The sequence below is a fragment of the Temnothorax longispinosus genome, chromosome 3 (genome assembly GCF_030848805.1).
Source record: "Temnothorax longispinosus isolate EJ_2023e chromosome 3, Tlon_JGU_v1, whole genome shotgun sequence".
In the NCBI taxonomy this organism is placed as follows: Eukaryota; Metazoa; Arthropoda; class Insecta; order Hymenoptera; family Formicidae; genus Temnothorax; species Temnothorax longispinosus.
The window spans coordinates 23219797-23247777 of NC_092360.1; the positions used below are offsets into that span (position 1 = coordinate 23219797).

General features: G+C 34.2%; 1 protein-coding gene and 1 long non-coding RNA gene across 2 annotated transcripts; both read right to left on the reverse strand.

Moving 5' to 3' along the window:
- Positions 1–48: 48 nt before the first annotated feature.
- On the reverse strand, positions 49–2475 carry LOC139810441 (uncharacterized). Its single transcript, XR_011731337.1, has 3 exons — positions 2351–2475; positions 367–860; positions 49–101 (listed from the first exon to the last, which is right to left on the reverse strand). It is a non-coding gene; the product is annotated as an uncharacterized lncRNA (long non-coding RNA).
- Positions 2476–4856: 2381 nt separating this feature from the next.
- On the reverse strand, positions 4857–8573 carry LOC139810148 (L-threonine ammonia-lyase-like). The gene is made up of 5 exons (XM_071773460.1): positions 8478–8573; positions 8096–8224; positions 7083–7441; positions 5313–5481; positions 4857–5156 (listed from the first exon to the last, which is right to left on the reverse strand). Exons 1-5 carry the CDS (start codon positions 8571–8573, stop codon positions 4857–4859), a joined length of 1053 nt encoding a protein of 350 aa, XP_071629561.1.
- Between the last annotated feature and the right edge of the window lie 19408 nt (positions 8574–27981).

The window sequence follows — 27981 nt, forward strand, 5'->3', positions numbered from 1 at the left end:
TGTGAATAATCGTAGATTTGTTACCTTATAGTAAAAAAATTCTGACTCACCAACTCGATGCGCAACGAGCGGAGTTATTCGGCCACGTAGCTACGGTGATCCTGTAACATACAAACATAAGATTCAAATTATAGAAGCGTGCAAAATAATCAGCATTTCAAAAATATAATTGTTACACGCCTCTAATTTGTCTTTTAATTAGATATTTAGCAATACAATTATCTATTTACTCAAAAAGATCTTCACAAGAATAAAATTTTGGATAATTTCTCTTTCTCTAATTACTTCTAATTTATCGTAATAAAACAATTTGAATACATAAAAAAGAATAATTAATTCTATGCAGATATACGAGATGATACTCACCCCAAGGTTGCTCCGCCGGTGCCCGATGTCTCTCTCGGACCTCCTCCTCTCAGGATGTCAGGTCTCTGGGTCTCTCCTCCTCCTCCTCCTCCTCTCACCGCACAGGACACTCGCGAGAAACACTCGCGGATAATAAACTATACAATCGCACGCGGACTAATTAATTATTAGTAAAAGTCTTTCGCGCGATACTGTAAGGGCACTCCCGTTTAAAAAGCCCATGAGGAGAATATTCCGTCAAGTGTATCGCAATATTCTTCGAATGGACTTTAAAAAAGTTCTCTAGTCCGATTACATGAACGGCACTCCCGAAACAAACGCGACGAACCGGCTGCGGTTCGTTTGTTCAGTTAAATCGGCGGACGAGGGTACGGTAGCTTCCCCGTCTTTGGATTTTTATTCAAGCAGAACGAGAGTTTTGCTTGGGTAACATCCTCGGGGTACTGGGCCTTCCCACCTCGCCAAGGTCGTACCCATGGGAAGGAAGTATTTTACTGTGTAATGTAAAAGCAGGTAATATAAAATTAAGTTGTTGATATATATGTATATATATGGATAGATACGAAGAATTAAAATAAAATTGAAACATATATATTGATAATTGTCTATTTTCATTAAATGAGTTAATAAAAAAAAGTTAATAAAACAACTGAAATAATAAAAAAATATTTAAAAAATTATTATTAAAAGAATTATTATGAAATAATTTATTATAAAATAATGAAATAAAGCTTTTGAAGATATAACTTCTAAATCTTTTGGAACTCGTATTTTCTCGAATATATTCTCGTGACTCTGTAGAACGCATCAGGTATCTTTCAATAGAAAGTTACCCAGGTAGCAAGCACTCGTCATTTTGACGTCAATTGACAAAAGACGTCAAAATGACAGACTTTTGACGTCAATTGACGTCAAAATGACGAGTGCTTGCTACCTGGGTAAGATACTTGTAGTTTAGCATGACGATGATTTCTTGCAAGTTAATTTTACGAACAAAGCACGCCGCACACAAAAAAACAACACCGAGGCCGCCTGTCAATGCCGATATCATTTTACGAAATCTAACTTAACATTTTCTAACATAGATTTTTCGTGTCATGCAAATTTGAAAGAATCGAGACGCCGATTGCCCCGATTCGTTCCGCGTTCATCACCGCGTTACGTTAATGGTGACGAAATGTTCCGAGATGTCGGCAACTTCGGCGCGATACTACGCGAGTCAAGCGGATGGTACGTAAAGGCACGCAGTTGGTCATGGTTGATCAAAGATACGCTATTGAAAGTAAATATCGCACGCGCAGTACGTATCGGACTCGAAAATATCGCGAAAGTAAAACTGTATTATTGATCGATTCTTTGCACGACGAAGAATCTGCCGGCTGCCAACTTACGCGACGCCAAATATATACCTACGGAGATTATGACGCATTCACGAACGCCCGGTGTCGGCGTCGGCGTTCCGTTATTTCAGTCACTCGATACTACGATATATCACTCAGCCCTTTTTTCTCTTCGGAGAGAATCGGATTCGGAAGATAAATACGAGATATATATGTGCCGGCACACACAGCGTTCGAAGCGCGACACGAGATGAATAAATGCTACGAGTTTAGACGTATCGCGGAACGAGCGTCACGATTATCGTCCGGGATTGTCACAACGAAACTGTAAATCGCATATGTGCTTATACTCACAATCACTTTCGCCTCGACGTCTCCGCCTCGAGCGAGCCCTCCGATTCGCGTGACACAAACATATTTTACACATTTGAAACACTCGCAGATTCTCGAGTGCGTAGTGCGTACGGCGCGTTCTCACGTAGTCGCTTATTCCCGCGGCGCGGCTGCGAAACGAGGAGCAGGGGTGCCAATCGCAGAAACGAGCGCGTTCCGAATAACACACAGCACGGAGCACGGAGCACGGAGCACGGAGCACGGAGCACGGAGCACGGACGTGCGGCTCACGGACACTTCTTAGTTCTTACCTGAGATTTATCGAGTGACTTCCGCAGGTGACGGTACTCCGAGCGTCGAGGGAACGAGCGGCAAAGCCGGCAAGTTGCAAAAACAATCGACTTTGAACGTACGCCGTTCACGAGCTCATTCAACGACCGCGTCTAGTACGTCACGCGGCGGCCGCTCGCCGCCGCTGGCGGCGCGGCGGCTCGGAGTAGTCGAACGTGATTGGCCGAATCTAGGGGCTTGACTCGCCGGCCAATCGCGTTCGACCGTGCGTCGGCAGCGGCGCGCGCAACGCAACGCAAGTAATACGCGTTCGAACTTCGAGGTCGCCACGTCGCCCGCGCCGCGTTGTCGGTGCGATACGTTACTGCGCTCGTGTAATTTCTTGCTCGTGAACGAAAAGAAATTCGGTTACAGAGTGTGTGTCGCCAAGCTGAACGTACGCCGTATTCCGTTTCTTCTCGTGGTCGACCGAAACGGGTGCGATGCCGTCGCTGGGCGAGATGAACGTCGAATGCCGTTGCTGGATCTGGACGCCGCCGTACGTATCATCCTCCCAGCTGTGGTTTGACCGGTCTCCTGCAGTGCGCCGTGATCGGTGAGTGATTACTGATTTGTGCATGAGAAAACGAATGATTCGAAGCGCGATACGCCCGAATCTTAATAGAATATCGTTGTCCCGCGTGTCGCAGTGAGAAGTTAACCTCGCGTCGAGGAATTCGCGTCTTTCGCCTCCGTATCGATTTCTACTTTGAACGAGTGAATCGCGCGGGAAGACGCTTCGGTGAATGACTTGAACCTCTCTCTCGTTAAGCGGGAATTAATAATCGATTGAGTAATTAAAGAGAACGATCGCGCGTTTGGCGTTCTCATTGTGCTTGTCGCGATCGCGAACGATCGCGAACGAGGGAGCGATCGACTGGAGCGAGCTTGCTCCAAAATGCGTATGAACGTACGTCGAGAGTGCGAATTAACAAGCTCAAATGTGCATCCACGAATGCAGTTCCGTTTTTCGATAAAGAACACAGCGCGTAATTCGCGCCATGACCATGATCGGTTTAATATTGCACTATTCTATACTTTACTCACTAAAATATTCAAAGTTATATGACACAAGTATAAAAATTACCATTTGCGAGGAAAAAATATATACGCGGCAATGTTTTGAGTCCGCGCATTTTCTTGAAATATAGTGCTCCACGTAACTCGCCTGTCGCTTTTTCTGCAGACGGCGAACGCTAAGGAAAAGAAATTAATAAAAATAATTTTTGTTAGCATATTATTTTTAATTTTTTTAATATGAATCATATGCTAAGAAACTACATTTATACTTTACTATCAATTGTACATTTGAATTAAAGAAATATATTCAAAGTTATATGACACAAGTATAAAAATTACGATTTGCGAGGAAAATATATATACGATATTTTAAGTCCGCATTTTCTTGAAATATAGTGCGCCACGTAACTCGCCTGTCGCTTTTTCTGCAGACGGCGAACGCTAAGGAAGGGGAATTAATAAAAATAATTTTCGTTAGCATGCATGTTATTTTTAATTTTCTAATATAAATCATATATTAAGAAACTACATTTATATTTCACTATTATACTCTCTAAATCTGAATCAGTGAATAGTACTGCTGAATCAGTGAATAGTCACTGATTCAGATTTAGAGAGTACCAATTGTACATTTGATTGAATTAGAAAAATGCCGATAGGATTATAAAAGGAGCTTAATTAATTTTAAAATGATTAGCGACATTAAAAATCATCTTATTCAAGTTAAATGATCAAATCTTAATGAAGTTAAATGCCAGATAAAATCAGTATTAAAAAGTCTATGGATATTTGACTAATCCATCATACATGTAAGTCCTTTCTGATAGAAAAAAAAATTACAGGTGAATACTATGATATATCTGGTTAGCTAATATCCAATTACCGACTTTAATCGTTAAAGCAAAAAATCAGAAGAAGAATTCTGGTTTAGATATCGAATAGCACGAAGTGGTACATAGATAAAGAAATATTAGTAAAATTCTTTATGTGTCGTTGAAACACATCGTCGTTGAAACATCTTTCATCATATAAAAATCATACTATCATTTCCGTAATTTTATCCACAAGTACTCTTTTTCTTGAGTTGTGCAGATTTTGTAGATTACTTGAATTCTTAAATATGTGCAAGATACATATCTTGAGATTCCTCTTTGTCAACCATTTGTTTGGAAATGTAAAGCTGTCTATTCAAGTATGAGGGGCCAGGACAAGAAAAGAAACTTAGATTATTCGTTGTGAGTTCAGAATACGAGTCCATCTTGCCGAATACAGGTATTACCACCCTGTCGTGCGCAAGAAAATTATATATTGTTATTAAATAATATAATGTATGATATTATAATATTTTATAATACTAAATTACAATATTATTAAATGCAAACAGATAATGCGCACTTTATGGTTGCGAATCTCGTGTAAAACGCTAGGGAATCTAAACAAATTATAAAAAAAACTATAATATTAAATTTATATGACAAAGATCACGTACCTTTTTCCCATTAGCTCATCGAGTTCACCGGATATAATCGCTGCTAAACCAATCGCTGTATTAAAGTCGGTGACGTTTTCTTTTTGTCGTAGAAAATTGACCGCAACTTGAACAAACGTGTGTTTTACATAGACAATCGTGTCAAACAAATTTTGCATTATTCCTCTATCATCTTTATGCCACGCATAATTTGTCACTGGAATAGCCAATTCATTATTAAACATCGAGTTTCTTCTAATGGTCTTGATTAATGGATCAGTTTCTGCAGATTGGACCTCCTGGAGATGGAGATTACATGTAAAGTTTTCACAAAATTTCATTTTTATTCAGAACGCAACCTTCTTCTTAAGATGTATACTAATAGCTCATTAGATCGAAATAAAAAATAACATTTTACAATTTACTGTTGTGAAAAAATGCACGTGTTCACTTACAATAATCATTACATCTGGATTACATCCTTTGATAGCCATCGCAATACCCGCTGTAAGTCCGCAACCATCGATCGTCGTCGGTAAAATAACTGCATCAACATTTGGCAATGTTTTTAAAATTTCTATGCCCAAGGTGGCTTGACCAATGATCATATTTGGATGATCGTTTCTACCCGAAAAATGTCGTTGAATATTTCTATTAATAATTCGGTCATTAAGGGGGGGAGTATTTTGGTTTGAAAAATCGTAAACACGGTATATTTTTTAAGGAATTCTTTGTAGGGAAACAAAGAAAGTGAATAATGTTAAACTTTGCATACTCTTTTAGCCTTATTTTAAGAATATATTGTTATTTTCTAAGTAACAAAAGCGCTCTTTTTTATATTATATTCTGGATACTAGAAGCTAGCAAAGAAGAACTTATACGGACGGCGTAAATGATTCTAGCTGTCCTGGGGGTATCTAACATAAAAACCAAAAATTTTCTTACTTAGGAGAAGTGCGATTATTATCTAACTAAGATTAAACCAATATTTCCATTCTGAACCAAATAGAGGCCTTTTTATTAAAAATATTATAGTTTTCCCTCAAAATTTTGTTAGTATTTTAAAGACATAACTAATAAATGTATAATGTTTATTTTAATTCAGACGATACTTTTTCTAAATAAGAAAATTTTGATTTTTGCATTTCAGGTACCTTCAACAATTAAAATCACACCGTCTATATGCGTTTTTTCTTGCTGTTTCCTAGTGACCAGGGTATAACATAAAAAAGTGCGTTTTTGTTACTTAGAAAAAATAAATTCTTAAAATAAGATAAAAGAACTTGCAAAGTATAGCGTTATTAAAGCTTTTTTCGTTTTCTTACAAAAAATTTCTGAAAAATACCCTTTTTACAGTCTTTTAAACCATATAATACCCCCTTAAATTGAAAAAAATACTAAAGAAAATTAAGCAGTTCTTGAGACAATAAAGTATGATTACATAAGTAATATTAATTGCATCCTTTAATTTAACTAATTTTTAAATAATAAAATTAAATCTTAATTAAAGATAGAAACAGTTGATGAAAATATTATTTCTTAATGAAAATATATTTTAAGCAAAAAATAGAAGCGTATTATCTTGCAATGCCGTTGTCACTACAGTTCTTTTTGATAATAAATTGTTAATGGTAAGTTTCCCTCGTAATGTTAACGCTAACGCAGTTACGTACGCGTTTAATTATGCCATAAAAATAAGAATTTGTAATGTTACTTTTTAATGTTACACCTTTCAATTTATTTGCAAAATTTTCAAATTTTCTGATAGACACTAAAATTATAAATAATTATTACTGTAAGAACTTGTATCAATCTCTTAGTTATGTAGCGAAATGAGTTGTCACTTTTCCATAAAAACTTTTAGATTTACTATCTATATTTTGAGCAATTTGTTTGTGTTTTTATGTTCTTCTTTATATCTTCTAATAATGCATTAAAAAAATGTACATAGATGTGTATAATGATACATAAAATTAAATCTATCAAATTTCACATCTTTGTCTTTATCTCTGGTTTTCATACTTACTATTTATACTTACTATTCATATTTACTTCTATAAATCATATATAATATCAGTATTGTATGTTTATATCAAGAAAGGAGTAACAAAAGAGTAACTTCTTCTTAAGTTATTGATTAATAATAACAATAACGTGCTCGTTTTATCAAATAAATTTTCTACCCTGATCTTTTAACTTAATCGAGATTTTGATAAAAAATGTACCCGTCAATGTAAACTAAGCCTTTCTCCCTGGCAATACGCAAGGCGATGTTATGTGCTTCTACCATATCGTTAGCATAGTTAAGTACTGTTGCTCCGAGATCTCGACACATATTGATTGTTTCATCTGCCGTTGATAGCGGCATCACAACAGTCACCAAGGTTTTAAACTTTTTCCCAAAATGGCAGAGAGTATATGCGAAGCTGCCCGTTGAGATTGTTATCACGCCCTTGCGTTTCTGCTGATCCGATAACTGTTGCAGCGTGTAAACCACGCCTCGTGCTTTTACGCTGTTCGTAATCTGATGTACCTCTTTCTTCAGAAAAATGTTGAAACCTCTATCGCGAAGAAGATAAGTCACCTGCAATCAAATTACATTCAGTTAAAGATTGGCCTTAGGCGATTCTTCATGAATATTTTGGCTTACAGTGAATCAAAGTCATATGACCTGCAAACACCAAGTAGCAGTAAAGTTATATCAGTATTATAATTTCCTACTCAACAATGTAACTAGGTCTGTTCGTTTTAGCTGAATCTCCAATGTGAAAAGAAAAAGAGGAAAAATGAACCGTGCAAAAAGTTCAGCTAAAATAAACAGGCCTACTGTTATATGTAACATATGTTATATTATATTGTTGAGTGGGAAATTGTAATATTGATATAATGGCACAGTTGATGTTTACCGAGTATATATATATATATATCATAGTATCTATAATATTGCGAAAAACATATTAGTCAAATCCTTACTTAAAATAAACTCTCAATTTGTATTACTTTATTGCATGTATGAATTTACTTCATTTTACAGTAAAATTTATTGTAAGTCCTTTATATATATCCAAAATAAATGTCATATTTCTACTTTTCATATTCTTACATTATCGTGACTTCAATTTTGAGATTTCTGGAGTTATAATAACTTCATATTGAAGTACTTATATACATCGCCTGCTTTTGCTAAGAGCGAGAAGGTAAAATAGTTATGTTAAAGAGATCTTATGGTATTTATTACCTGGTCACATGGTGTTTCGTGAATGTTCTCTCTGTGAAAGTGTTCTCTCATCAGAGACAGTATAATATGGCACGAGATCTTGTACCTTTCCGCTAGATTTGATTTCTTGGATCCTTTTTCAATTACATTCTGTAAAGTAAAACATTAAAATTTACGTGTTCCCACTTCACCGAACATACGTGATGACTTGCCTATCACGAGATTACTTCTAATAATATTCATTATTGAAATAACATTCGAATGATTGAGACATATTATTATTCCTGCAGATATTTCCGAGAACTATTTTTAAAATACGAAAATTTGTTATAGATACGCATCGGTGCACATTCTGAATAAGTATATTGAGCTTTAAACTTACGATTGATCAAATCAGACTTACCCACATGTAAAAGTATGTGTTTGTTCTTCTAAACAGTGGATGGACCAAATTATAAGAAAACGTTGATGAATTATCTTCTCTTGCTTTCGTTTCCATTTTTCTCTGTTTTTTACTTAATAGAAGAGATATTGATGCATAAAGTAAAACGCTGTTGGTTCGATAGAAATCACTTGCCGCACGCAAATGCAAGTAATTGGTAGCAAGAAATAGTGTCGAGCCTGACTTGGCTTCTGTCGAAAACTAGCCTCTTCCTCGCAACAAACAGACGTTCCTTGTCAAATTTAGCAACTAATTCTTTGACCTATCCAGAAGTTTCTGTTTGCCTCTTTTGTGTTTATAAATTTCGTAACCAAACCGACCTTTCTTCTTAAATAAATACCTATAATAATGACTTGATAATAATTAACTAGAAGGTCACATATGTATAGAAACAGATCTGCCATATAATGAAATAAGTATTACATAGCAGAGTTATTTATTTTTTCATTTGTCCTGCATTCCAAGCAAATGATTTTTATTTTAGAGTAAAATTTTTTTGTTTTAATATTTAATGCACATGGTTAAAGGCTGATGGCAGAGAACGAAACGTAATAGGCTCTTACGTCTGTCGTAATCATAAACGTAAAGCAAGGTAGAGAAAATCGTACCTAACTACGTTCGTATCGTCACGTACTTATGACACGATAGTGACACTTTTTTCATGACTTTAATACGTTTACGTAGTTACGTGTACGGTATCAGCCTTGCTTCGCGTCTATGACTATACGATAGACGTCATTCGAGCCTACGTTTTGTTTTCTGCCATCAGCTTAGATTTGTACTTCTTTTTTCAGAATGTAAAGATTTGCTAATATTAAACGGAACAGATTTAAAACTTCTTGTAAAAAAGTACATAACATTTTTAGATATAGGTATTTTAGATATAGGTATATGTATGTATATTTGTTATAAGTATAATTAATTATAATTATACTCATAATTTTCATAAAAAGATTTATGAAAGGTATTTGCAAAGTTTGGAAAATAATTCTATTGTGTCCTATTTATTTCATTGCAGATGATATTTCTTTATGCATATACAGGACTGTTTTAGGATATTTAGTTTAATTCTAATAAGTGTTTCACTTTTCTTTAATAAATGTAGAATCCAGAACGAAAAGAAAAACAGAAAGCTTTTTGTAAAAACGCTTATATAGAGATAAGGCGAAACGAAAGAGTTGTATTAATATCAAGATTTAAGGGATGTGGTAGATCTCGTTGTGGCGCTGGCAACAATAATAAGCATAGCGCACGTGTGCACAAAAGCTCTACAAATATTTGCCGGAGCTTGGTAAGACTCTCGAGACATCTTCCCGTCTCGAAGGAAATGCTCGAGTGCAATGGTGCAATCGCCAGAGACGACACCTTCGTGTTTCTCTTCTGTGAGAAATTCTTATTCCCTTTTTTTCTTTGTCATTTACGCTACTTTCTAGAATTTATTAAAGATATTCGCAACTTTTTATAATGCTTCGAAGCAGTTGATGTATATATCAAGACTGTATTTTTTAAATATTATTTTCTTAACTCCTTCAAACTACGCACAACATTAATTAAAAGTTTTAAAATCTTATTTTTTGGGATATTGCTGGACTTATAATAATCTACAATTCATTATTCAGGTATTTACAAAATTGATTGAAATGAAACACACTTTACTTTTACGAAGATTATTCTTGCATTGCGAAGAAAATTATTTTTCCGTTTTATGTTAAGCAAATATATACAGTCTTTATACGCTGCAATGTTAAAACGTTATGTTTAGCATTTATTTATACTCAGTATATTCAGTTTATATGTTTCTTCATAAAGATGTTTCTTGATAAACAAAGATGTACAGATTTGAGACCGGTGACTGAAATTATACTGAATGTAAGCTTGCGTGATGTAACACAACATGTGGCAAAGAGGTCTCTAAACAGAGAGCTAGGTAATGCACTTGAAAATATAAGAACGTGCGAATATATGAGAATATATAAAGAAATTGTTAGCAAAATGCATTTTTTTAACCACTGTCGCGAAGTGGATTTCGTAAAATTTTCCACACAGATTTAATCTTTAAATTTATATATATAATTCTTATAATACTTTAATAAGAGAATTTATTATTAACTCGAAAGAATGCAATAATCTTTTTATAATCAAACATTATTTAAAAACTGTAGGATTCATGAATAATTATTGCTTCATCAAATATGGAAATAATCGCAAACAAGATATATATAAATGTAAGAATTTATCGAAATGGGGTTTGTAATTTGAAAATTATTGACGAATTAATAATATATATTAAGCTGTCAGTTTATCTTGGCGCACGTAAATATGAAGTACAGAGCAATTGCTCTGTATAAAAAATATAGAAATTAGATATGTGGCGGTTATTTGTTATTAAATGTTTTTCATGAATTCGGGTTTCAGCATATCGAACAAGTAAAATATAATATATGAGTATTTAAGCCACCAGGGCAATTAATTTGGAATTACATTTACGGAGGACATTTTGTATATTTTTAATTCCGCTTGTTGCTGTGTACGTATGTATATCCGCTATCAATGTTAGTCAATGCGCTCTTTCAGAGTGAAATGTGCTACCGCGCAGTCGTTGCAAACTCGTGCGCACCGATTACTTTGCAATCGCTAATGACACGCCGACCAATGATGATGGTGTTTTACATTAAAATGTACACGCAACTGCTCCCGTAAGCGGCTTACAACGCGCGCGCACACATCACGCGCTATATGTCTATATTTAATCGGTATCTGCTACCACATGATCAGAGTGCCTAATGAAGTCGAAACTGTAAGAGGATCATCGGGAGACCGCGAGGTGTAATCTAATGTTATAGCAAATTCGGTAAGACATCGGAATAAATCAAAAGTTCCGCCCATCAGCTGTTCCATCGCCGAAGTTAAATAACTTTTAATAATCTTCTGTCGTGTCGTTTCTGAGATTTTATTCGTATGCAGCTTATTCTGAATTTCTTCTTGTGGCCTTAGCCAAATAAAGCTTTCATTTTTACATAGCAAATTAAAGAAAAGATGCTTTCATTTTTACATAGCAAATTAAAATGGTAACCTTGAAAATTTGCCTTTAATTCTAAATAATTTTTTGCTTTAATATTGATTATTACGAGCATTTACGAGATGTCTGTTCTATGTAAATATATGCAGAATATTTAGAACATTTGCCATACATATATTAAATATTTCTAAATTAAATTTTAATTAAATTTTAGAACGATCCCTATAACATTTGTATTGTTAAATTGATATGGATTATTAATAACTTGCGTAACTCATGGTACAATTGGATGACCTGCAACATCAATAATAATAATAACTGTAATAATGACAATAGTGATAAGAATTATAAATGGTAACAATAATAATATAATAGAATTATTAATATGATGTATGTGCGAGAACATAACGTATTTGCATGCAACACGGAAGACATAATATTGAATCATGTAGGTTAGCGTATTAATTTATTCATTTTGGATTTATATTTAATAAATATATAATAATATAGAAATAAGAGAGATATGTTTATAGTTATAGAGTCATGCAAGGATTAAGTGTATTTTATGGCAATATCTTATATAGCAAAATTGATATATATATATATAGTCAAGTATTAATTCATAAAATCGAAGTCATTTATAGATAAGAGAAGATGAATTTATAAATATGTTTTATCTTCCAGTGTAATATGGAAGCACTTTTATTATGTCTAACAATGTTTGCGGATACATACGTACCTACACAGTAACTTATAAAGCAAAGATTGCTTACTATTATACATAATATAATTATGTATAACTATTATACATAATATATTTATACATAATATAATTTGAGCTAAACTATAGATGAGAGTTAACATAAAATTCATCAACAAGATATTTTCAACGAATAAAACAATAATATTTTGTTCCTTACATGCACGTCAAAAAGATATTTAAATTATATAGTTAATATCGTAAAAGAAAAAAAAATTAGATCTTAAAACTGGGGAAGCTTTGTTATTTCAGAGTGTCTCCACGAAAAAGTTTCCGTTATAATAACTTCCGAACGACGTTACAAAACCTTTCTTTAAATAATTTAGCATAAGTATTTCATTCTTGAAGCCTTTTATCGTTAGCACGAGACGGCGATTCCTCGAATAGCACGCAACCGAAATTGCGCACGCGAAGCTCTTTTCATGGTTGATGAATGAGCAAAACGGAAAGGAGAAATAGGATCTCATGTTGTACTAAACGGTCGACTAGTTATACGACTGTTGGTCGAGCGCCGAAATGTAACTTAATAGTTACATGTAGTTAACAACTTGCAATAGCAAATGCGCATGGACTTGCGCCAATACTGCATTAGGATGAGTGATGTTAGATATTTATTGATAGATCGGAACTTCAACAGATTATTATATAGAATATCTTACATAAGAAACATCAAAAATTTAATTAAAAGATTTTTTTCATTAGTTTGACTTTTGACTTTTTCATAAAAATGCCAAAACAAATATAATTTGTAAAGATAAGCAATTAAAGAGAAGAGGGAGAACTCTAAAATCATTAACGGCTCCTGTTATTTTACAGTAGAATCCGCGTCTGCAAATGGAAATGCGATCGATCGAAGACATGCTATATCTGATATAGATATTTCACGTATATATGCGCATACTGGTTGTTGGTCGCTTACTTTGGGGGCCAACGAATCCGTTAGACGACGAGAGAAGCCGCGAATTTCCCTAGATGGAATATGTACGGTTTCTGGGCATAACGGGGTGCACGTTTAATCCCTTGGAACGAGTCAATTTTGGTGCGCCACGAACCGAGGGTAAACCCTTCCAGTATAGTACGAAGAGAGGTAAACCCTTTCGGATTCGATATGGGATAGAAGGCTTCGTCGTGATATATCAGAAATGGCACTACTCAAAATCCATTGTTTCGCCATAAAAAGATCGAATTGTGAGCTGAAACAACGAGAATTGTTCGAAATATGCTTACAGTTTATTTCTTTCAATTTTTGTGGCTTCCTTCTTGTCTAAAAGGTCTCTCAGAATCATATGGAAGGTTTAATCGATGATATTTTCATTAATAATAAATTAGTAGTTATAACGTAGTAATCGAATACTTTAAAGCAGCTCAAGAAATGATGAAAAATAACATAGAAAAAAGTAGTTAAAAAATACAGATTTTATTTATAATAAGCATGACAAATAATATTATTTTTTCTTTGTTTACTGTATTCTTTACCTACGACACGTTACCTTGATTAAAAAAGAAGGGATTTATTAGTGATTAAAAATGTTTTCATTAAATAAGTAATATTTTAACATTAGAGAATTGAATTGGAAAGGATATGGAAAGCATATTAATCTCTTTCAAATAGGACTTGTTCACAAAGTAACACAGATACAAAGAAATTTCATTTTACAGGATTAATGTTACTTGAAATAATGTGGTATCAGAGCCGCACACTCGTGTAAACGTATACGCGTGATATTGTAGCCGGCAATATAGCAAGTTTTAATTAAAAACGGAAGACTCTTTTCGCGTACTTTTAATTAATTTGCAACATCAATGGCCGGCAACTTGTTTAATATTGACGGAGGTACCGACCCGTAATATTGACGTTCCCCTCGTCACAAGGGATGCTAATTACACGAGAATAATGTAATTGAAGGCCGATCATAAGCATCGGCTTACATTTAACAGAGCGTATTGACGCGTTGCGCGCTGCACACTGTTCGAATGCAAACATGCGCTGATGTCCGACACGGCGCGGCGCGGTGGCGGGAGAGCGTGCAACGGATTTTCATATATCATATGTATCCGCAGAATCCGTTGATACATCGCGAAATATAATATGGGGAAAAAAGCAAGCAAGTAATTACCTACCGCGGTAGACACGGCGCCTCAACCCATCCTCGTGTAATTTCATTATCGCATTAGCGCGGCTGAAAGTTTCCCGGCCATTATCATTATACACACATAGAATTACATTCGCGGGTCGACTGAGAGATTTCCTATTCTCGAAGCAAGGTGCTCATTAGGACCTGGCTTTATACGCTGCGCAATCTGATGCAAAACTGCAAAGGTTGGATGCGCATCTATTGTGGCTTTTGTATAACATGATGAAAATGTTAGTTAAGGTTTGAGGTAATATTTTCGTATTTTTTACACAGATTACCGCGTATTACCTGCATATAAAAATATTAATAATAATAAAATTTTGTGTTAGTACGGTACACGATTCGGGAGCTTAAAATACATAACACTATTCTATGCGTTCAGATACACTATTATATTTCAAATGAAAATATAAGATTCTACATATATATAAGCATAAATATTTTAATATTGTTTATCCGCAAATGGTAACCAATTTGATTTATGCAAATAGTAACGATGCTATATACGCTAGGATTGTCACAGTGTTATCAAACATAATTTGTTTTCAATAACCCAATAATGTATATTTAACGGATTGTAATCAACATTTATAATGTTTACATTAGAAGAGAGATACTTTGAATAATTAAATATATAAATATAAAATTTCTCTTCAATTTACTTTATATTCTTAATTTTCGGGGAAGATGATATATTTGTGTTGCCTCGTGCTGCCTGTCTATTTATGTATTTTTTAAATAAATTCTACGAGTTTTGGGTTGCGCTATTCAGCCTATTCATAATCATCCAGTATAATTACGCTCGAAATTTTGAGAAATGCTACCGTTGCACTCCGCTATAAACGGGATCCAACGGCCATTATGCCGCCCGGCGAGATATGTTCCGCGTATCAGTCTTGTTAGATTAATGAAGCCGTGTTTTCCGCTTTTTCGGTGCAGTCGTGATCCGCATTGCCGCGTGCCGGTTCGGCCGGATCGACCACTGCGTACGGGCGGGAGAAGAGTGTACGCGTGTACTGAAACTTTTGCGTGCCCTCGGGCCTCGGAAAAACGAAGCAGAAAAATGGCCCTCGTTGTGCTCGCAACCGCCTGATAATTCGATTGTTCGTTGGCGCGGCGCGGCGGGTCGACGCACAGCGCGACGTTTCTTGCACAAGAACTCGGAACTCGTAGTCCCATGCTTGCCGATTCCCTTTACTGGTTAGGAGCGCCGTTAATTATTCCCGCGGTGCCTTAAGGCGAATTTACACGACTCGCTCTTGACGATCATCCGGGATGAATCGGCCAAAGTGAATGCATTGCACATGAACGCGTTTTTGTTTAGACTTTTTAAACTAAAGCGCAAGAGGAAGGATACGTATCCTCAAAAGCATAGAAAGCGTTCTTAATAAATAATGATAAGCCATCCAACGTTTTCTAATTCAAAGAAATTTTTATTTTTATTAGTACTAAATAATTATTTAATATTTTAGGAATCTACTATCCTTTTTAATTTATACATGCTATTTTAATTTATTGCAATTTTTATTTGTCATACATTGTTTGATATACGAGATCTGTTACATGGGATTTTTTTTAAACATTCTTTATGTAAATCTTGTTCAGCTTTGAACAGCACATCTGAAATTATGATATCTCTGTGGAGTTCGTATCCCGTTTTAAGAATATTGATATAATTAATAGTATTCTAGTTCTTCTGCAAAGAGTTTCTGATATGCTTCAAAAAGAGCGGCAATTAGTACTTGAAATGATAAAAATGGAGAAGTCTTGGCTATTTCAACTCGCGTATAAAAAATTTTCAAGTTTTCATGAATTAAAACTTTTTAACGGCAGTGGCGATAGCGATCGACGGACATATTTTCCTGAGTTCATATAAGCTAAAAATTTGTTTGAAAATCTGACATGTTTTGGATAGCTTTATAAGAGTTTTTTTTAAGTATTAGGAATTACATGAATTCTGATTATAAAATGATATGAAGAAAGTTCTTATCAACTTTTGTAAAACAGAAACATGAAATTGATACTCTAATCTTCAGACTCCTATCTTTTTATGCTGAATTGCCGAAATTCTTTTGTCGAGATATCAGAGACTTTACTTAACCATTTAGTAAAAAGTCAGAACTTTGTCAATTGAGTATATCAAATTTCTCCTAAAATATTAATTTTTAGATGTTATGTTTAACGCTATCTTTGGTCCACCTAATTTTTATTTGCTAATGGCACTTTATGGCTTTGTTACCGTTAATATTGAAATTTAGAAAAAGACAGCGAGTCGCTAATTGAATGTTAGGTATCCCGGATTGCCGATGCAACTCGATTCAAGAATAAATTGTGTTATACATTCGCCTTCAACATGCTCAGCGTGAGTGAGACCCGTGCTCGTTAGTATTTTACGCCGCGAGTCCGACTGCATCGGGTCAACTTTTTTTCTTTCCACCGCGTTCTTCTCCTGCCGGTGCCATCCTACGTTGATAACGCATTCCCTCTTGTGGTCCGCGACTGTCGCCGGAATAAATCCCGTGCGGGCTCGTCAGCGGGACTTTTTCCGAATTATTCCGCGGAACAGGAGGAACTCGGTACCACCCGCACTAATCCCCGTATAAACCGTCGCGACTTGTGGCGAGGTATTTTTCGCGGGAGCCGCGTAATGCGTGTGACGGCAGATGGAAAATCTGAAAATGCGGCAGTTGAATGAGGACCTGGGATGAGCGACTGAACGAGAGGGCGCGCGTCCCGTGTCGATATTTGAAAGAAAAACATTGAATAGACACACGAATACTTTATCATACGCGTTTTAAAATTGTATAAATATTTTTATACGTATCTTGTCTTTTTTCAACTTTTGAGTATTTAATGTTGCAGTTGAAATGTTCCAATTTATACGAAAAATCCAAGAAAATTAATTGAGATTAGTTTTAGTTAAAAAATTTTTGAAAAATCTCATTTTTTAAATATTTATATTAATAAATTCATTATTAATTTTTTAATTAAATTTAAAAATTAAATGTCGGAAACGACATGAAAATGATATTTTACTTGGCTAGGATGACTTTTACAGTTGCATTTTTATACAAAAATAATATAAGCACAATTTGATAAAGCATATGTCGAAACTTAATTAAATTGTCGTTGGACGCTTGCATCAGATGATGATAGCATTTGCAATTCTTTCTTGATTGACAGATAATACATTTTACATCTATCGCATGCATGGCGGTTTGCAGCATCCATTAGCAGATTTTACCGTGGCACTCACCGCCAGCGAATTCATTTAACGCTGGAAAATAATCCTTTATAATCCCCTCTACGCGGAGGCCACCCTAAATGAGCGAACCATTCCGTAAGCTCTCTATGTACACCGACGTATTTTAAAATAAGTAATATCGTCAGCGGAGTGTGTTTGTACGATTAGTGTGTTAGCAATAATTTGTTTCAAATTCATACTCGCCATAACCACCTTATTATGTCATATTAATGTGAAATTAATTAATAAAGCAATTAAAAGTTGTGCATATATTAATTTTTAATACGCTCATTTTTTTTATAAGTTTCAATAAACTTTATACAAAATATTTATTACATAACTTTACAACTTCAATTTAATACCAACTTTAACTTTGAGTAATTGATTGATTTGATGGAACTTTGAGTAATCAATATTTATAAAAGACACTTTTAAAATAATTGCTTTTGTACACGTATATTACAAAAGAAATTTTAATATTAACACACAACGTTAACGTCAAACGTTCATCAAGTTCCGAATATGCGACATAAGGAAACTTCAAAGAGAGAGAAAGAGAGAGAGAGAGAGAGAAACTCATCCAATTTTTATAATATTTTAGATTAGACATTTCTGTTTACTGAAAACGTGAAAATATATGCAAGTGGATAGTAAAATTAATAAAATATCTTGAAAACCGTAAAGTGCGTTAAATACATAAAAAATAAACGCAAACATGATGGATGACTATAGAAATCTTCCGCCTGAAAGAATTCCGTTTATGCCGGGTAAAGAAGCTGCTGTCGAAAGATTCATAGCCGTGTCAGATGATAGGTTAAGCAGCTAGATTTTTCATGTAAATTTCTGTTATAAGTCACGTTTTATTTTTAAATTTTGTATACTCAGTATTTCGTATGTTTAGAATTTTATCCTTGCGGTTTTTTTTCGCGCATAACTGATATACGCGTCAAATAAATTTTTGTTACTCGGGACGATTGTGATGGATTTGACGTAGTGGTAACGTCACCCTCGAGAGACTTCAAATATTCTACTTTGGTCAAATCACTCGTAGTATATTTGCGTACTTCCATTCGAGATGTTCTGGACGACGTGGAAAAATTCAATAAAGGCTTTGACACACAAAAAACGAATTCCTATTGGATTACTTTCCCAGACATGTTGTCAATGCGCGAAAGATAAGTATAAACGAAAGTTTTATTACAATTTCAATTTTACTACGCATTTGCATATTCTAAATAAAAAAATTTCTTAAAAAATATTAAATTTCTTTAAAAAAAATTAAATTAAATATAAGAAATAAATGTAAAAGCTCTGTCTGTATATTAATCATGAACGAGAAGAACAAATACATTTTTACAAAAACTGTAGCAATAAGTTCTGAAAAGTTGAAATTAAAAAATGTGCATCAAACATTTTATATGTATCCGAGGAAAATAAAATTGATCGCTTCCGTGACTCTCTTTCCCGCAAGCTCCGATTTTATATGTATATAACTTTTCAGATATTTTAGATTAGAATAATTTTATTTTAATTAATATAAAAATATATTTTGTATCTTAAACTCACAGATCTTTCTTATATAGAATAATTCAGTCTTATAAGCAGATCTCTCTCTTCTTTCTGTAATCTTAATTAAACATTGCATTAGGCAAGCGCGCCTGCGTTTCGAAGTAAAAAGAAAATAACTCGCAAACATATTTCCTTCCTTCCTTAAATATTAATTCAGAAATGTGTGCCTGCCATTCCACCAGCGCGCGGCGTTGCCATTACAACGCGTCCGACGTCGTAATAAAGACAAATCGAGATTCGCAGAAGGAGCGCTCATAACGAAATTTTATTCTGAAGGATCGATCTTTCTTAAGGAGAGCATCGACGATGTAAACGAGGTATGACGCGAGAGAAATGAGCACTCTGAAATCAGAGTTTGCGGGAAAGAGAGTCACGGAAGCGATCAATTTTATTTTCCTCGGATACATATGTTGCCCGTAAATTTAGCGCATCATACCATTAGCTTTGAGAAAAATACATGCGCAAATAAATAGATATGTTTTTCAGTTTTCAAATATTATTTCAAGTTTAACGTGTTATTTAATTCCGAGACAGAGTATACAGAAATAAGATTTAATGTAATTTATATTAAACATCGAAACTGAAGAAAAAAGATAAGAGACAAAATTTGCGTTAACAAAATTTGATTAAATTAATAAATAATTATTTCACAAAATGCTCTAATCATATTTTATAACAGCAGTATATAAGAGGCAAGTCGAGAACTGACCTCAGTATATACTGACCGTTTCTAAGTTTCTACCTCAGACAAATATGAAACTGAGATATATGTTGCAAAATTATTTTCTGCTATTCATGACAAGAAAAAACTTGCACCGTTTACAAACATGTGCAAGGCCATCGCAAAGTGAATTTTATACAGTATAGGAAAGTTAAGAAGAACATAATAGTACCTGATATAAGTTCTTAATTGATCATGATTATAATAGAAATGAATTATTTACTGTCTTGAAACATATGCTTTATTATTGGATCAATCAGTATATAACAACATTCATAATCGCGTGTGAATGTAATCAATAAAAATACGAATCACAGATAAACTATATATCGAGAAATTATACATTTCTTTGTAAACAGAAACTTTCAAAGTTTCAATGTTTACAATTCAATAATATAGTAAATCAGGTCTTGCATTAAATTAATTTGTTATAAATATATTAAGTATTATTATACAAAGTATTTTATTTTTCTATGTATGTTAACATAAATATTAATAATATATAAATATTAACAGAAAAAATATGTTTTCGTTGCTTGGAAAATTATTATGAGGGTATTAACAGAACCGTAATGGAGTCAATCACAATGGAATATACCGATACATTTTCGTGGCATTTGTCTGTAAGAGCTAAGAGCTTTACATTTTCACAGAATATGCTCTAATGACCAGAGGCGCTTGGAGCATAAAGTCCGAGATAGGCTTTGCGAGCAGTTTCTGATTGAATAGTAAACCGAGACTCATACGTTCGCATTAGCGTACAGAGAATAATCCCCCAGACGCAGCTGCCAACGTCTATGTAGTCGCGCTCCCTTTCAGTCACTATCTACGTAGCAATATTGCGAGCAGCCAATTACCATGAAGCAACGGACGTCAATTATAACGACTCACTCGCCGTTTCGGCTAGCTAAGTCGAAACGCAAACACGACAGTGCAGATAAATCGAACGCAAAGAAAATTTGACTTTTGACAACATGAATAATTTACTTCAAAATATTAAAAAAAAATGTTTTAATACAAATGCATACCTAAAAAAGGAAGTAGATAAAATGTAAACTTTAATTGCTTGAGTTGCCAGGTCTTATTTAACAAATATCAAAATTTATGTTTAATTATTTAAGAGCACTGAGAAATGCATCAAAATTCTTATATCGTCAAAGCAGATTTATTTTTTCTCGGGTTCAGATTTTTACTCATATTTTACAATTATTCTTTATCTTATTATTTAATTTGGAAGATAGCTTGCTCTTCTCTACATTAACAAGACTGCTTTTTTGCTAATATTCTTGTGATTGTTTCTTTTTTGATATTCTTACGGCAGAAATTGAGCGCTGTAACATAGATAAAACAAATCAACAGGACGACGGAAACTTGTGAGACGTTACAGAATTCAGTGCCGTAGTTCGTAAAAGAAAAATTGAGCTGAGATGGTTTGCTCCGTATTTTGATAAAGAAACATTAAATATTCCCGTATAGTGTATCGTAAAGTGTCGCAGTTGGGAAGTGTGCAAAAGAAACCGAATGAAATGAAACGCCAATACAGGACTGATATATGAAAAACTTAACGAAGGAATTCTACATATTGTAATGTTAGTTACTTTTATTGTAATGTTAGTTTCACGTGATTTAGATATTCACGTTTAATATATGTAGAAAAATAATGTAACTTTGTTAAGTAGTAAAGTAATTCGTCAAATCAATACAAATTATCAATGTTAAATAATTTGAGTAAATAAATCAATTTACCATTTTAATTTTTGTTAAAGAGAAATCGATTATATAAATTTTTGAAAGCTCTCGCAGACGAAACGAGAATTTTAATTTGACTTTGAACCGGACTAAATTTGGGGCACCCATTATAAGCGTTTGATATGCTACATATTTGCTGAAATTATATTTGAAACGTGGTTTATGCAAGTCTTTTCCCATCGTGAAGCGTATGGATTTGCGGCATGTGAATTCAAGCGCGGCAAGCGCGTTCGCAAAAGGGAAAGCTTATATTCGCTTAATTTCAGCCGTATTTGCGTTAATAAAGTTTCGTTATTACGCTGTTCCTGTTTATTCCGTTTTGAAGGGAGTCGAACGTATGCTCGAAGGATAATTCGTCTGGTAATTCCTCGAACGTGCTGCAGGCGATGCATTCCTAGTACGCATACGCGTGCCAGCATTATTCCTAATATTCCGCGCTGTCCTTTGACATAATATTTCGGAAATTATATTCACAATCTTGCATGCATAATAATCTCGACAATTTTTGCGTTGATGACAAGATTTATGTTGAAAATTCTGTCTACTTCTTGAATCGTACTTTGTAAAAGCTTTGTATTATCTTAAATATATTGGTTTTTAAATATCTATACGTTCGTGTAGTAATTTAATTTTGTATTAATAACGTCGAAAACTAAATGGGACGTATTAATTTTTAAAAAGCCAATTACATTAACTTTTTTCTCTTAAATTGCGAAAAAGTTACAGTTTAATTAAATTATATGTATATTATACGACCAAAATGATATTATAAAAATAAATAATAGAAGCGTTAGAGAATTGAGTACGGAAAATTTTAAACATCGATATTTTATGTCAAACTTTTGGAAATAGTTAAAAACAACAAATTTTTGATGTCGTATCTGAGCTTCCTTAAAAGTTGCTTCTTCAAGGACTAGACTTGTTGGCAAATTGCCACTTCAGGCGAAAGTTGTTTTATTTTATAAGTTAAAGAATCTAGCGCACTCATCGTGAGTGCATATAAATTTAATGCAAATGTTTATCATTTTTTTTAAACGTTAACGATATGTGTTCTCTCTCTTTCTTTCTCTCAAACATAATATAGAAAATTGGAAAACTAACGTAATATACAAACACTATAAACCTCTAATAATTAAATAACTAAATATATTCATAATATATTATTATCAAACTTTAATATAATCAATGTTGAATGGGCCATTAGATTATTAACTTTTATAACGCATATTTTTTATAAATATAAAGCTTTAGTTTAGAGCAAAATAAGATTTTATTATTACAGAGAAATATATCTATAGCATCTATCATATAATGCATAAACAATACTTATACTATTTATAAAAAGAAGAATAACAAATTAATATAAAACTAGATATCAAGGATCAGGACGTTGTAACTGTAATTAAATAAAAGAAAGTTTTTCTTATTATTTTAACACGATATAGCGGGAACAGCTATTTCGAATAGGAGCTAGGATTTCTGATGAAACGCCGGGAGACCGGAATTTGGTCGCGGAAACGAGTTTCGCTCAAAAGGGCTCGTCCAATGTTTGTCTCCTCTGAGGAGGTACCGCGACTGTTTCACGGGGTTACCTTAAATCGAAGACATCTTTTTCTGTTGGCGCTCCGACGTTGAAACAGTTCCAGGAATCTCAATAATTTCTCTCTAGACTGTGACGTCGTGACTGGTCTTCGTAGCGCGTCTTTGAAGCTTGGGCTCTTTCGTCCGCGGTCGCGCACCGCTGCGAAAGCGACTTTGCCCGCAGAGTAAACAACCGGGCGCAATTTTCTGTCGTTCCTTAAAAGGCGTTAGAAAGAAGACTCGCGAGGAAAAACGGATGGTTCCTGTCACGAAGAAATTCATAGTCAAAGTGGAAAAATGTCGGTCTGTCATTTAGCGCGAAGTATTATATCAGTCTCTTGTGTGCGTGAAGGTTTCTTATATCTTATTAAACAAAGAAGAAGAATCAATCTGTTTAATTTTATAGAAAATATATTTTCAATAATTTATATTATATAATTAATAAATATTACAAGTTTTAACACTTATCAATAAATGTTACATTTATCTCATTTTAGAAAAGAAGTTTTAAATACATTCTTTCATTAAATTCTGAAGCATTAAACTAACAAAGTAAATTAGGACCAAAATTATTATGTGATTAAATATGATAATTATAGCATCTCTATTTTATAAAAAATGTATGTATGTACAGTACATAATTTATATTTAGCAAGCTTATATTTCTTATTAATTCTGCCAGTGAATAGATTGTAGGTTATTAAAATAAAAGAGAAATTGAATTACGTTTTAGAATTTTTCCTCTGACCGGTATTTTATTGGTATATAATCTATACTTATAATACTTTTTTTTATCTTTCTTTTAATCTTTCTCTACAAGAGTACGTATCCCACTGCCATGCTATCGAATGAAGAATCGCCAACTAGATTACGAAGACAATCGCGATCAGTGACGTTAATCCATTAATCTCTCCTAGTCCGACTTTCATTAAATTTTTCGTATCAGCCTGCAATAGTAATTAGCGATAATTACGTGCAGACTCGCGGCATTGATCAACACTTAATTAAGCTGAGGAACTCCGCGCGAGAGTTTGGCGAGAATTGAGCCGTGAAAACGGGAGCTTTTAACGCTCCCTTAAAATCCGTGTGAGACATCCTTGACCGAGCCGTCTAGACTCACCCCTGCGTTCGCCCCATAATCTTTCACGGCTAAGACGTGAAGAAGAGGGTCCAATATCGCGATAGTAGCTGCTAGTAGGTGCTAGGTCGATTTCCGCCCTCGTCTTAAGCTTATCGCTCGTTATCCCTACAACTGCCGGCACTTTGCATAATAAAACGCTACGTATGCCGAACTACCGCGGTAATTTCGGTGACCCGAATTATGAAGAACAATGAGAGCGCTTCAATTATCCACTGACAGGCTCATTTTTTCCTATCTGCGTTATGTTTCTCTTATCCCTCTCACATATATTCGCCTTTTTACATTATGGAGGAGTACACTATGTATATATATGTATATATATTTAATTTATGAATAACTTAATCTTACTGCACTAACAGCTTACTCTGGGTTCGACATAATTACTGAAAAGATGATATATGCTTTCAGAGAAAGAAAATTTTCTATTTAATACTCTAAATTGACCATAGGCATTTACATATGATAATAAAGCTTACATTGTCAAAAGAAACACGATTAAATAATTAGAATTGAGTACTTAAAAGTTAAACGCAAGGTCCAGAATATTCTACATTTAATCAAATATACTATTACAACGTCGTCAACGTCTATATTACACAATAGAACAGATAAATTTAATGAGTAAACAGTACTCAAGGGCGATCTCGCTAGAATAAGATCACCGCTTACGCTACAAATTGGCAGTTTTCACTATTCTTCGCATTTTTTCTACACGCAAAATTTGGCCAAATTGTCATAAAAATTAGATTGTGCATACCTTCAAAAGTATGCATGCCAAATTTCAGTTAAAAATAACAAGTAGTTACGTCAAAACGAGCATAAATACGTACTTATGTCTAATTCCCTTCTTTTTTAGTCACGCCGCGAACGTTTGTTTCGCAGGCCGCTGTTGATCAGTCAGCCGAAGGTTACCAATAGCAATCAGCGGTATTTTTTAATTGTATTATAATGCTATAAGGACAACTATAGACGATAGTGAAGAAAAAATCCACATATGATAAATACAGACGGCTAGAGAGGCATTTGAAATTTTTTAATCCGAATTAGGATCTGATCCGAAATAGGCACTTTACCTTACATATCACCTGAAATGATGCAAATAAAGTAGATTCACAACTTGCTAAGTTGATGATGTATGCGTCTGTGAATAGCGTCTGTACGCTTCAATAACAGTTACAGACTGCGAGTCTAAAACAGTTCATTCGTTTTCGCTGTACATGTACACGAATGGCGGATATCAACGATACGCGTCTCTTCCTCGAGATCATCCGAGCGAGATGAGCACTCTCAGTTATTACAAGTAGAACAATGATTTTACCCGAGTACGACACGGCATACTTAATGGCCCGGGCTGCGAGATGCAACGAGGGAAGAAAGGGCGGAAGTCTCCTTTTGCCATTTGCGATAAGCAGCTACGTCTGAATCCGTAACATTCAGTAGAAGGCGTTCGCCCGTGAAAGAATTTACGCGTTAATCGTGAATAAAACTGGCGATAATAGCCTTTACCCAGAATACTAGTCGGTAACGGATTCGGAAATGTATTTTTTACATTATCAATTAGACGGTTTTCTTGAAAGAAAAAAAAATCAAGAATCACTTCGCACTTGTGCGGAAATATTTTAGGGAAAAAGCAACTTAAGTAGAAAATAATGCGTTTGCTTATTTGTGCATTTAGAGAGTTTATACTCCGTTGTCTGTCCTTGAGTGCAAAATCATGCTTTGTAAATTATGCATCAAGCTCTTAAATGTTCAACGTGTGTGCAAAGTAGAAAAATCATGCGTTGCTTTCGTAAGATCGTAGAGAAAGGAAGAATATGCGCGCCGACACGATTCGACGAAAGTAGAAAGGACGAAACTTTTTCTAATCTTGAGTTATCTCTGTCCATTCTAGACAGGGTGTTTCCTGTCCAGGGTTATTGCTATACCTCTTCCTTCCGTCAACCTTTTTAATGCATTGAACGGACAACTCAGACGCTTAAATTGCTTCGTTAAATCGGCGAAGGCGCCGTCATGGTTTCTCTTGGTCTTCTACGAAGGACCTCTTTCTCATTCTGCCTTTCTTTCTCTCTTCTTGCAGTTGTCGTCAGCGGCATCGTCCTCGTCGAAAAAGCGTCCGAATAAAGAAAAGCATGAATAATGTAATCCGTATAATATCAGGCGGATAGGAAGGCTTGACATAACCAGATATAACACGAGGGTGCATCCTTCGTGGGTTAATAAACGGGAAGAAGACTTCGCGGCAGACATCGAGCATTTTCTCGCTCGGTTGGATTCACGCCAGATGATGACGTTTTTCCTTTTTCCCCCGCATTATACTCGCGATTTTATTGTCGCGAACTAAGCGACTTTTAACGTTAGCACTTTTTGTACTTCGAAAATAATTACATAGTGACAGAAAAACACAATAACTTTTGTATAACTGTTAATTTTGTATAAAGAGTTAATACATTTGAATTAATCGAAATTGGAATATTAATTAATGCCAGTAATCGTTAATTACATTTTTTCTCTATTTATAACGATTAAAACAATAAAGTAATAGAATATAAAATTAATGTTTTGTAGTAAAGAGACTTTGAAATTTGAATTCTGACTTTTAATTTAAAATACAATATTTCTCTATAATTTGATAAATTACAAAGAAAACAAAATTTACTGTTTATAATTTAATATTTTAAATTTTGACTATATTGTTATATTTTTAAAACAATCTTTTACATTAAGTATTTAGATTACTTTTACAATTGTTTCTACCTATTTTTATTCTAACAAACGAGAAATTTTCTCAATTTAATATCAAATTGCATTGCTGTATGGCATTTATCGAGAATTCAAGGGATTTATTGTTTTTTACGTCTCTTTTTAACATTTTAAAAAATATATGTCCGGTTGAGCGTGTCTCGAGTTTTGCATAGCTCGGATGATTTAAATGTCGCCGATAGCAATTGGTATTCGGACATACAACCGACATTAATCCTACCACAAAAGGCTGCGACTGCGTCAGCGACTCTCGTATAATCTGCGAATCTCAGCGCTTGGCGCTCTTGTCATCGTCATTGTCGTTGTCGTCGCGTTCTCGTCTTGTCAAGTGTGTACCGTAGCAGAGAATAGTGTCGACCTATTCTTCGTGTTCTTCACTGCAGACGGGAGAAACTACTTGCTTCCCAATACCGTTTAAATCTTTCCCACTCAATGCGGTTTGCAGTGTGTGTTTTTCACTATATAAAACCGATCAATATTATTTTATAAGCACATAAGCTCATAATTGAAGCGAAATATCTACTTAACTTTTCATTAGATTTGCTACAATAATTTGCAATAATTGCAAAAGGATACACGTTTAATGATATAATTGATTTATTGTATAAAGCTATCTGTTTACTTTTTTGTGACAATAAGAGAATTTAGTTTAACGTAATAATTGATTGTATACAAAGAATATTATACAAAAATATTTAGGATATTTTGATTTACAAAATTATGGAATAAGTTTACTCTTATATTTTTATGTAACTCGTTTCTCGAAAGAATGAATCTGGTGCACAC

Coding starts and splice junctions, on each gene's coding strand:
- LOC139810148 (XM_071773460.1), bottom strand. CDS start 8,573: ATGGAAACGAAAGCAAGAGAAGATAATTCATCAACGTTTTCTTATAAT. Junction 8,225..8,477: donor ACACATACTTTTACATGTGG/GTAAGTCTGATT, acceptor TTTACTTTACAG/AATGTAATTGAAAAAGGATC. Junction 7,442..8,095: donor ACGAAACACCATGTGACCAG/GTAATAAATACC, acceptor ATTTGATTGCAG/GTGACTTATCTTCTTCGCGA.